The sequence below is a fragment of the Quercus robur genome, chromosome 8, assembly GCF_932294415.1.
Source record: "Quercus robur chromosome 8, dhQueRobu3.1, whole genome shotgun sequence".
Classification (NCBI taxonomy): Eukaryota; Viridiplantae; Streptophyta; class Magnoliopsida; order Fagales; family Fagaceae; genus Quercus; species Quercus robur.
Window position 1 is genome coordinate 62,951,869 of NC_065541.1, and position 12,009 is coordinate 62,963,877.

The window sequence follows — 12,009 nt, forward strand, 5'->3', positions numbered from 1 at the left end:
GGTGGTTGATATCATACTAGTACGTATACCAGTATTGAAATGCCAACGTTTTATATCTATTTAAATACTAGTCATATACCGGCCAATTTCAAGTATTACTGGTCAAAACCGAGCTTACCGACCAGTACAGAAAAAAGTTTTTTTTTTTTTTTTTTTTAGTTTTGTAATTTTTGAATTTTTGTAAGGCAAAATCGTAACTTATTAGTATTATTTGTTTTCTTAGTATGCAATGAACAATTAAACTTTATATTTTTTATATTTTTTATATTGTGTTTTTTTTTTTCTTTTAATTGATACTAAAATCTAAAACCATGAATAATTTGTTCTGAATTGAAGTAATATTTTATAGTAAACTTTTATATTTATTAATATATATATTTATAAATATAAAAAATAACAGTAAATCCAAAACAGTATACCGGTATTGATCGGTACCGAAATATATTGTTCGACTAATCAAACCGGTACAGCATCCGGTACAATATTGACTCCTTTGCAAAAGACTAGAAGATTAAAGACTATTTTGATATAATACCAAAAAATTAAAGACTAAACTGATGCATTTATAACATTAAAAATTATTTTGCAACAGGATATAAAAATTAGGGATTAAAATGATAATTAAACTATAAATAAATAGTGGAACGTTTTCTGTTCTTTTATGGTTCCGGATTTTAAAATCATAGACGAGAGTCAAATAAATTGAAAAAACAATTCATGGGCTAGTTTCAATTTCACAAACTTGTGGGGAGTAGAAGATGCAATTTTGTGGGTATTGGTAAAATTGATGTAAAGGGACGGCACAAAATTATAATTTGGGAGAGAGAGTGAAAGAGAGAGGAGAGGGTTATTTATTTTAGTGGTAGAAACGTGTGTTTAGCGCGAGGAACGAGGGGTGCAGCTTCAACTCCACGTCAGTAAGGGGGCAGGTGTCGAGCAAAGAGCAAAGCGAACCTCAGATATTCCGCAGCAGTTTCAATCGACCTTGAAGGCTTGAAATGTGGTCCCAATCTCTCTTTCTTACGTAGCCACTTTCATTGGACAACTGGAGGGGGCAATCACACAAAAGCTCATCATCTCTCCCTTATTCACACGCCCCCAATCTCACGCTCCCACACTAATTACTCAATTTGTGCTATTATTATTTATTATGAGTAATATGTGATTGTGTTGGAGATCATAACATTTTACAATAATAAAGTCAAAGTAGAATAACAAAAGGAGAAGTTAACTAGTGCTTTAAGCACTTATAATTCGCTGCGATGTTACATTACACCATAATATTGTTATATTATTGTAATCTTAATTCTCAATACAAGAATATAAGAATACATTGTTTAGAAAAGTGATGAGATTAAGGTGATGTGATATATTTTGTAATTTTAGATTATGGTAATGTTAGAAAAATAAAATAAATCAAAAAGCTTAATATCAAATTATCATAATGTGTATTATATCAAGAGTATATCATAGCGAACCAAACGCTCCTAAAGTTATTGATTTATAAATTTTTTTTGTGAGAATGCAAAAAAATCTACTTTTTTTTTTTTTTTTTTTTTTTTTTTACGATCTTTTATATTTCCCATGAAATTGCCATTGAAACTTTTTAAAAATGATCAATCAACCAATGCTGGGGCATCCTTTAACCGGATCAAATAACAAAATATTAGATTGACACCCACTACAATTAAAAACAAATGTGTTATAAAAATATTGTAAAATTTTATTGTGTCTATAGAATTTCTATGTGATTTTATAAGAGCATAGCATTTTCAATAACTTGATGAAAACAATAAATCTAAGAATATAATTGTTGTTTATAACTTGTGAGTAATTCCTTAAAAAAAAGTTTAAACTCATGCAAGACATGTAAATCTCAACAAAAAAACATGCAAATTATTTTAAATTTTGTTGTGCATGTAACAATCCATATGATAAGTGTAAATTTTCTTCCAAAATTATGAAGTACAACTCATTATTAGATATTTAATTTTAAATTTATTGTAGTAATTGGATGTAACTTTGTATCTGGGGATTGAATCCGATTCTCTCCCATGAAGAACATAGGTGTCATTAGATAAAAAGGTTCTTGACTTCTTGATATTGTAAAGGTCAGTGCGTTGCATTGTCAAGAACTTACATAATATGTAATTTTATTTTGAATTTTTGCATGACAACAACTAAATTATTGATTATTTAGTGATAGAGGCCACATAATAAAATATTATTTTATCGTATGTATTTAAAACCATCATTTTTTTTTCATTCATAATCTTTCTTCCTTCAACTTTCTTTTTTTTGGTTTTCCCTAATGTGGTAGTCATAATTTCAAAATTCCTACTTGACGTGGAAAATTAAAACATACCACAATTAGAAAGAGATCATTGATGTCACGTCAGTAGTAAGATAAAGAGACCTTAGTGACCAGCAAAAGAGTTTATTACAAACACAATTAGAAAGACATCACTGATTCTAGAAAGCAACGATTGCATGAAAAAAAAAAATCACAAACATAATTTGGGGGAAACTATTCAGCCATGAATGAAAGTGACTAAAACCAAGAAAACGTTTTACAAACAAACTCACATAAGGAGGAATCCCGATAAAGACAAATATGAGACCCTATTATATTTTGCTGATTTTTTTTTGCCTTTTCATCGGTAGGGTTATGTTAACGGATTTTCTTAATACATTTGTTAATGGACTATTTAAAAAAATAAAAAATTAATACACTTAAGACATCTATTAACTCTTACTTTATAAATATTTATGACTTAAATATCGAAGTTGTTAAATTGGTATACAAAAGTCTCTTTGAATATTTTCTAATTATGGCAAGCGTCCATTTAATCAGCTGACTTTATATTCGACTTCTTTATCATTTTTTTTTAATAATAAAAGTCATTTTTATTATTTGACGATAATAACCAAAATTTCTAATATTATTGTACAAATTTATAAGAGTCAATAATTATTTTTATCAACTAAATGATTCAATCTTATTTTCTATTTATTCTAGACTATTTTTTCCCCATTAATGTTGTTCAAATTCAAAATATTCAGTCAACTAATAAATGATTTTTTGAACAACAAAATACAAAGTCAATATTATTGCACGAATAAATTTTTATTGTAATAATAAATATATTAAATTATTTTTCAAATCAATAACAGCTTATCTAATGGTTATTATTATTCATTAACTTATTATTAATCTTCATAAAAAAACTTACCATTATTTCTTTTTTAGTAAAAACTTTTATCATTAATTTGTAATTTAAAAAAATTATCATATTTTTTTACAAGAGAAAACTTATCATTTAAACCACATGTCTTTGCTTAAGAAAATAAACCATATATGTTTCACCTCATCTTCACCACTGATTAGCCAAAACCCAAGAGATAGATAGAAAGTTGATCAATTGGTGTTCACCGTGCAATGCCTCCTCTCCATCACCGCTCGTCCTCATCCCACCTGCCAAGTGGACACGACCCAAATCGGGTAAGATCTGCTTCTCTATGTTTTTATTTATTTATTTTTGATTTAATTGGTTTATTAAGAACAAGATTGTGTTATGGTTTGAATTCATTTGAGAGAGAGTTTCTTTGCCCCGTAGCACTACCACCACATCATCAAGAAATAGTCTTCCCTATCAAATGTCTTCACAAAAAACTGCATCCCTCCTCTCAATTGAGAGAGAGAGAGAGAGAGAGAGAGAGAGAGAGAGAGAGAGAGAGAGAGTTGATTGTTTGACTTTCATAGTGCAACACCACCTCTCTACTGCCGCTCTTCCTCCTCCACACTTCCAAGTGTACATGGCCTGGATCGAGTTAGATTGACTTCTCAGTCTCTTTTTTTTATTTTATTTTATGATTTAATTGGTTTGTTGAGAACAATATTGTGTTGTTGTTTGATTGTGTATTTCCATTTAGATTCATTTGAGAGAGAGAGAGAGAGGACTTCCATTCAATTTGTAGCCATTGAGAACTTGAGATAAATTTGAATATATTAATTAGTTGTGTAAGAATTGTTATTCCAGTTTAATGTTTTTGCTAATGAACAGTAATCATCAAACCAATGGAGTGGCTCTTCATTAGCAAAAAAACTATTTGCTTTTTAGAGAGGCTATTGGAGCAACATTTTGTGGGTTTACTCTCTAAATTATAGAGAATTTTGGGTTTGAATTGTTTGTTGGAGATCCTCTTAGAAATGTGAGAAGTTTTGTTTTGGCCAAATAAAATTTTAAAAAAATGTTTAATATAACGGGCAAGTTTTTTGCTTTTATTATTGTTGATGTGTAACGAAAATTCGCTAAGTCATCTCCCGTCCAGATGCATCGTCCAAAGGATAGACAAGAGGTAAATCTTTGCCAACTCGTCTGTCTGTCCTTAAGGACAGACGAGCTCACTATCGTCCGTCTGTCCTTGAGGACAGACGGGCTTTCTACCGTTCGTCCGTCCGTAAAGGACGGACGAGCTTGCTACCATCCCCTCGTCCATAAAGGACAAGGGAGGTTACTACGTCTCCGCCGAGTGGAAGAACGTACTGTCACCAGTCAAGCCCAACCGTTGTGAAATGCAAACTTCTACGTCAGTTACGGAAGTTACTTCCGAGCCTGTTGGATTCCTCAACTGTAAGAACGGTTACCAAACAAGTAACCGCTTCCCGCATACAATATAAGCACACGCCAATGAAAGAGTAAGACATTCTGTTATTGGGAAACTGAGTTTACATTTTTCAATCAGAGACTAACTTCATCATCGGAGGGTTCTTGACCGGCTTCCACCGGTCTCCTCTGAGTTTTTGCTTGTTTTCTCAGGATCCAGTTGCAAGTTTATCAAGGCCCGCCATTTTCAGTCCACTGATATCCCAGGGTTCATCAATTGTTATTATTATTTTTGGATGAAAATGAAAGAAAGAAGATTCATTCATTTTTTTTCTAATAAATACGAATAAATCATGCTACTGAACTACGAAATTCATGATAAATGGAATCCTTAGTACAAAGAAATGGTAGTCATGTGTTGTAAGAAAATGATAATCACTCAACACAATTACAAGTTCACAACTTATCAAACATTTTTTATTTATTTTTATACATTAATAGTTGCCTAGGTTTTTTTTTATTTTTATTTTTAAATTAATAGTTGTCTAGTTGGAGTTGAGAGGAAATTAAATTATAGATATCTCTATTGAAAATACTTAACACAATTACAACTTTACAATCTATAAATCACAATTTGCAAATGGGAGGAAGTAAATTCTAAACGTCTTCCATAAAATTGAAAATGCAAAACAAGTAATATCTAGTTAAGCTACAACTTTATTATACCTAATGGAAGCAAATTAAATGAGACCAAGAGCATAGATTAGGCAGGGGGTGTTGAGTACTCGCGGTGAGGGGCGTGGGGAAGTGGAAGCAAGCCCAGAATCTCGTGTCCCACGATCACGCCACGTGGTGATATCCTCAGAGATGTGTGTTTTGTTTAATAATGAGAAAGGTGAAAAAAAAAATATTGGCGGGGTAGACTCAAAAAGTAAGAGAGAGAGAGGAGGGTGGTATATTAAGAACCACATGCGTGTCAGAAAAGGAAGGTCGTTTCCACTACGCGCGTTGCAATATCATTGGGCCACGTATGGTAGGGGTCCCAAAAGAAGGCACACGTGTTGGGACATACAAAGAGGAGAGAAAGATGGACGGTGGAGATGATCCCTTATAGTATTCAGTAGTTCGACGTCATACCAACTGTACAACGTTTGGATCGCTGCCCGGGACGGTGACGGGCAGCCTGCCCCTGATTAATTGTGGGCCCCCAGTACGTGTGATATAGCGAAGTGTTTCTTTGTTCCTCTTCTTTTCTCAAACACTCTCTCTCTCTCTCTGATAGAAATAGCTTCAGTGGGATAACCATTTAATGGGTCCTCTGGAGCGTAACTAAAGATCCTTCATTTCTCTCTTCTATTTGCTATTTCGTAATTCTTGAGAAAAATTTCAATGGCTGGGATTTGCTGTGGAGTTGTGGGAGAAGGAGAAGCAACGGCTGCGATTGAGCCGAGCTCTCGAGCTTCGAGGCGGAGGAGAGTGGAACAGCTCGTCCCTTTGAAGCTGATGGCTGACGCGGCGCCGCAGACACTGGCTAGTCCCGGTAGGAAACGCCAGAAGCTAGTTGCTCCGCGGCGAGGCTACGAAAAGGAGAGCGCAGACGCCGTCGTATTGAGCGACGGGAAACGAGAAGAGGAAAGCGAGGTGTTTTTGCATAAGAATCAAGAACAGAGTTCCCGTGAGAGCCCGAAGCCTTTGGAGGTGAGCAATGAAGTGGGGCAAGTGTGCCTTAAGTACGGAGTAACCTCCGTTTGTGGACGAAGAAGAGACATGGAAGACGCTGTTTCAGTCCACGGTTCCTTCTCAAATAAGTCTCACTTCTTCGGCGTTTTCGACGGCCATGGTTGCTCTCATGTAATTATATTTGAACCCTCAGATCTCTCTGATATAATAATAGCTAATAAAGACGCAGTTTTTTTGAATTGTATTCTAACGGTTATTTTTTGGTTTTTGTTTTTGAAGGTCGCTATGAAGTGTAAGGACAGGTTACATGAGATGGTGAAGGAAGAGGTTGAAGGTAAAGGTGAAGGAGTGGAATGGAAGGTCACGATGGAGAAGAGCTTTGATCGGATGGACAAGGAAGTTCAGGAATCTAGTGGGCCTGTCATGGGCTCAAATTGCAGGTGCGACCCCCAGACTCCGCAGTGCGACGCCGTTGGATCCACCGCCGTGGTTGCCGTCGTGACTCCGGAGAAGATCGTCGTCGCTAACTGCGGCGACTCCCGCGCCGTGCTTTGCCGAAAAGGCGTCGCTGTCCCTCTCTCCGTTGATCACAAGGTAACAAAAATCTCTCGTTTTTGTGCTCTGTTTTGGAAATCTTATTAAAAACTTTAAAAAACCTTAAACTTCGGCAACATGTGTTTTCGGGACAAGTTCAATGAACCTTTTAGCGCGTCATTTCACGTGACTATTATCAAATCGCGGTTGCGCGTGGTTTACACGCGCCACCTTTTATCGCAGTTCTGACGTGTCTCCGCTTTTTTTTTTAATCGACAGCCCGACCGACCCGACGAGTTGGTTCGGATCCAAGAAGCTGGTGGTCGCGTAATTTACTGGGATGGCGCTAGAGTTCTAGGAGTCTTGGCTATGTCCAGGGCAATAGGTACGTGAATTCTAGGATAAAAGAGTATTTTCACTATTTTGTCTTATATTAATTAGCTTCGCCGAGTTTAATAATAACAATTCCAGTACTAATTAAATGATTCTGTGTTTATTTTTTAGGTGACAATTATTTGAAACCGTACGTGATATCGAAACCGGAGGTGACGATAACGGATCGGACGGCTGAGGATGAGTGTCTAATCCTGGCGAGCGATGGGCTTTGGGATGTGGTGTCAAACGACGTCGCTTGCAGTGTGGCGCGCAATTGCTTGAGAGCGCAGAACCCGCCCTCGCCGCCCATGTCGCCGGGAAGCAACGCGGCGGTCGGCGCCGCTTCGGAGAGCTCCGACAAGGCTTGCTCCGGCGCCTCAATTCTGTTAACCAAGTTGGCCTTGGCTAGGCATAGTACGGACAACGTAAGCGTTGTTGTTGTTGATTTGAGAAGAAATCATCACTTATAACCCTCTTCGATTATAGAATACATAAAACCAATCTTTGCCAAAAGAAAAAGGAAAGAAAAGTTAAAAAAAGAAAAAAAGAAGCTACGATAATCGTTAAGTTCCGCCATTAATTGTAATTTTTCGGTTTTTTTTTTTCAAAGAAAAAAAATTATATATAAAAATGTTATTTCTTTCTCTTTCATTTATTTGTTTATTTTTATTTATATATATTGTTGGGATATATTATAATTTCAAAGCGGTGTGAGAGATACAAATTGTAGAGGGGGGAAGATGAGCCTGAATCGAATTGTGAATGATGTACAACAATGGAACTTCTTAGTCCCAAAATCGAATTTTAGAATTATTTTATTTATTATCTCCCTTGGTTTATACTATATTTCTTGGTTTAACACGTACGGAAGATGAGAGAAGGTATTATAGAAATTGACAGTGCTATATGTGTCTACCTTGATCTAGTAGTTGATCAATGATCATAAAAACTATGAAAAGTGGGCAATGCTCTAATTTCTTTTATACTAAGTTTTGATGAATTGCTTTGGAAGTGGACTTTTAAGAAGTTACATATAAGAAATAAGTAAAATAAGTTAATTGAAATAAGCTGATCCAAGCAGACTTAAATTTTGAGAATCAATTTAGAGATGATGAGAGGAAATTTTGATAGAGGAGAACGGAAAGGTGTACCCTGCATTATATCAGATTATGTTTATGCTATATACATGGCTTACCAAATTTCAAAATTTTATATTAATATTAAACATATTAGCTTCCTTTAAAGCTCAATGTTTCTCACGTACCCCTCATAAGAGCTTTTGTATTTTTTCATTATCATCATCACTTTCGTCCTTCTAACCAAGAAATTCCAATTCTGCTGTATCCTTCTTAGCTAAAGTGGTTGAAATCGTTTGTATTTTATCAATAAATTAAGATATTAATTAATTTTTAGTAAAATTTTTTATCATCAAATTAAAATATTAATTAATTTTTAATATGTCTTAACCAGTTGAATTAAAATTAAACTTTAATTTACCTAATAACACAAAATCAAAGTCGATCTTACTTAAATTGCATCAAAGATAGTACATGTGCTTGCCTGCTTGCATCCACTGGCAATAAAGGTTAAAAGTTCCTAAATAGACAGCACTGTCATTGGGTTTTTGGGACCCAACATGGCGTGGACGGATAAACATGAGCTTCCCTTTCATAAAATCATAATTTCACAAACAGATATTCGTAGATTTTAAGGGGGATTTTTATAGAGGTTCCACCATTTTTATTCGAATTCCTCGACAACTTCTTGAGGGGCTCACCAACTCCTATAATCAATGGCAAACACGTAGCATTTGGTCTCGGTTATGGCATCAATGTCACCTCGCTGGACTAGATTTGGTTAGATTTGACGTTGACACCTCCATCGTGGACCAATAGGAACATCGTGTAAATTTGTTCCTTTAATTATTTACTCCCTACTTTTCTTCCTAAGTTGGGTATTCAAAAGTTTTGTTTGATGTACCCGAACAAGAAAGTTGTTTGCTGTAAATGGTATAAGGTCTGTTTGGATATTATAGTTGTTTGGATATTGTTTATGGTTGAAATTTGAAAATATTATAGTAAAATAATTTGTAAATATGTAAATAATGATCAAATTTTAATAAAAATTTTGCTAAATTTTGTAATTATGAGTCTCATGAACAGTGTATGAAATTCACTGTTTAAAATACAAACGAGTTGAATTTCATTTTCAGCGCAATCTAAACTAATACTAACTAAATGAATTTCTGCATAATTTTGGGGATAAAAACACTTGCCAAATGGTTGGTTCTCTCAACGTCTATTGTTGATAATTGTTATTTATCGTTAAATTAATGTAGGAATTAAACCTCAATTTTTTTTTAAAAATATTTTACTAATTAAATTAATTAGAACTTACATACGTATAGTTTTTTAAAAAAGTCATTAAACACGGTACCTATGGTGAAAATACAACGTATCCATTTGCGAGTACTGGATTTACCTATTGCGGAGGCCAGTTAGTCAGGAGGTATTATTATTAAGGCTGTACGAATTGGGCCTATGGCCCAATCCGAGGACATTAACTAATCCGAGAATGGCCGAATGAGATTATAAGGGGAATGGTATAAAAAGAAAAATAAAAATAGTACGAGATAAGTCTAACATACGTCCGAGGATAAGAGCCATCTCGAGAACAAGGATTTGAGGTCAGTAAGAGTGTCATATCACCCTAGACCCTCTTCAAAGTTACATCACAACTAGGAGTTAGACGTTGGACAAGGGGTAAGTTAAGGGAGGCAACAAATATCTTCAAAAGCTGCTACCTTCACATTAAATGCCTCCCAACTAACTCTCTGGCCGCATTAATGTGGAGGTGATATATGAACAGTGACCAAGCAGCTTTACAACTACTATTTGATGGTTCTGGGAGGTGTTGGATGGGACAAGAAGGAGCTCATAAAATCCAACCAATACGTGTATGGTAGGGATAACACAAAGATTGCAATATATAGCATGGGAAGGCAACCTAAAAGAGGGATCGGAAAAAATCAAGAAACCTTTGTAAGAATACAGTAAACTCTTGTAACTTTGTCCAAGTACTAGATATTATAACATAAGCTTCTCAGGCCGTGCCGATGATAGATTTTCTTATTTTACTTATATTCAATAATCTTAATTGAGCAACTTTTATTGTTCATATTTTGGAGTATAACTAGCTCTTTTACCTACACTCTATAAATTCATTGTTTGAACTTGTTGGGGATTAAACCCAATCCTACACTGGGTCCAATCCCAATTCAGTCCTTACACTTATTATGAAAAATTTTAAAAATTATATATAGACAAATATATTAATTAAGAAGTTAAAAACTAAAAGAAAGTTCTTTTGTTGCTTTTCTTTGAAAATAGCTTCACATTGACAAAGAAGGCCTAACATAATGGTAATAATGATGAAAGACATTGATGACTGATTAGATCGTGATTTTCATAAGTGATTCTTAAGAATAATTAATACTAAAAAAAAAAAAAATGAGAAACTTACACTGTGAGCCAACCCGTACATGGTCAGAAATTAGTTTCTTGTCCCTATCAATGAAGGAAGATTAGTGTAATTTGAACCGGTCAACTCAACACTTTTTTTATTTTATTTATTTATTTATTTGTTGTTGCTAAACCCCTGCTTTTGACTATCTAATTGCATCCTCATTAAAAAACATTAACTTGTTATTTGATGCTAATTTTACTAGTAAATAAATGAAAAAGTATAGTATAGTATATAACTGTTTATAGTCCACCATGAAATAATGCTCTTTCTAGTAGCCAACACGTCCCAAATAATGACATTGACATCAGCTACCTATTAGAATTTTATGGTTATGGTTGAATATTTTTGGGGCCTTTGGGCCTAGTCCAAAATACACAACAAAATTCACATGCTTGGGATCAAGCACAAATTGTATGTGACAAGCATCTGGGTCGATTTTGTTAGCCTTTTTTTCTGATGCATAGATGAGATCCCAAACTCAAAACGAACGCAATGGGTTCAAATTTCAATTCAAAGATGGTTACATGATTATTTGGATATACACATCGCAAATTGCAGTTCAAGTAATTTGACAAAACCACAAAAGGATGTCCATGATACCTCGGTTGATAAAAACACTATGAATTTGTAGCATGCATCAGTCAGGAGGCTGAACAAATGTAACTAGAAATTCAAGAGATTTTACATTGTAGACTCGTAAGTTAACATGATTACCTATTAAGTGTTAAAGTTACGAGCAATACTACATACACAATAAATTTTATAATTATTGAGTTGTCAAGTTATGATCGATTCTTATTTTGGTTCATCAACAACATCATTTTATTGTCCACTATTTACAACTTGCTACCTCATTCGTTATAAAAAATTTTGTGAAAAAAAAGAAAAAAAGACTGTAGACTTTAAGGTAACAGCACATTCTCTAGCATCATAGTTCTAATTAATTTTACTTTTCTCTTGAATGGTTGAATTCTACTTCTTGGTGGGTTTGACTCAGTGTATGCCTTCATTGCCTTTAAATTTTTGTACGCTTGTCTATTACAGGGGCGGAGCCACGTAGTGGCTTGGGGGGGCCCGCCCCTGCAAATTTTTTTTTTTTTTTTTTTTTTTTTCATTAGAGTAGGTAGAAAAAAAAAATTGGGCCCCTTCAATATTGGACAGCCAGCCCCCCATGCCCAATTCTCAACTATTCTCCCAAATCCAGCTCAAATATTCTCCCAAGTCCAGTTTTAGTTTTAGGCCTTATCACCTTATGTATTCCAAATAAAACAAGCTGGCCCGCTCAAGT

General features: G+C 34.5%; 1 protein-coding gene across 1 annotated transcript; it reads left to right on the forward strand.

The window, feature by feature from the left end:
* Positions 1–5,855: 5,855 nt before the first annotated feature.
* Positions 5,856–7,746, forward strand: LOC126697562 (protein phosphatase 2C 37-like). The gene is made up of 4 exons (XM_050394600.1): positions 5,856–6,458; positions 6,567–6,881; positions 7,101–7,206; positions 7,326–7,746. Exons 1-4 carry the CDS (start codon positions 5,997–5,999, stop codon positions 7,664–7,666), a joined length of 1,224 nt encoding a protein of 407 aa, XP_050250557.1. The 5' UTR covers positions 5,856–5,996; the 3' UTR covers positions 7,667–7,746.
* Positions 7,747–12,009: the final 4,263 nt, after the last annotated feature.

What these genes read in the sequence shown, in the direction of transcription:
- LOC126697562 (XM_050394600.1), top strand. Translation starts at nt 5,997, where the DNA reads ATGGCTGGGATTTGCTGTGGAGTTGTGGGAGAAGGAGAAGCAACGGCT. An exon ending in ACGGCCATGGTTGCTCTCAT is followed by an intron (nt 6,459 to 6,566) that starts GTAATTATATTT and finishes TTGTTTTTGAAG; the next exon opens with GTCGCTATGAAGTGTAAGGA. An exon ending in CTCTCTCCGTTGATCACAAG is followed by an intron (nt 6,882 to 7,100) that starts GTAACAAAAATC and finishes TTTAATCGACAG; the next exon opens with CCCGACCGACCCGACGAGTT.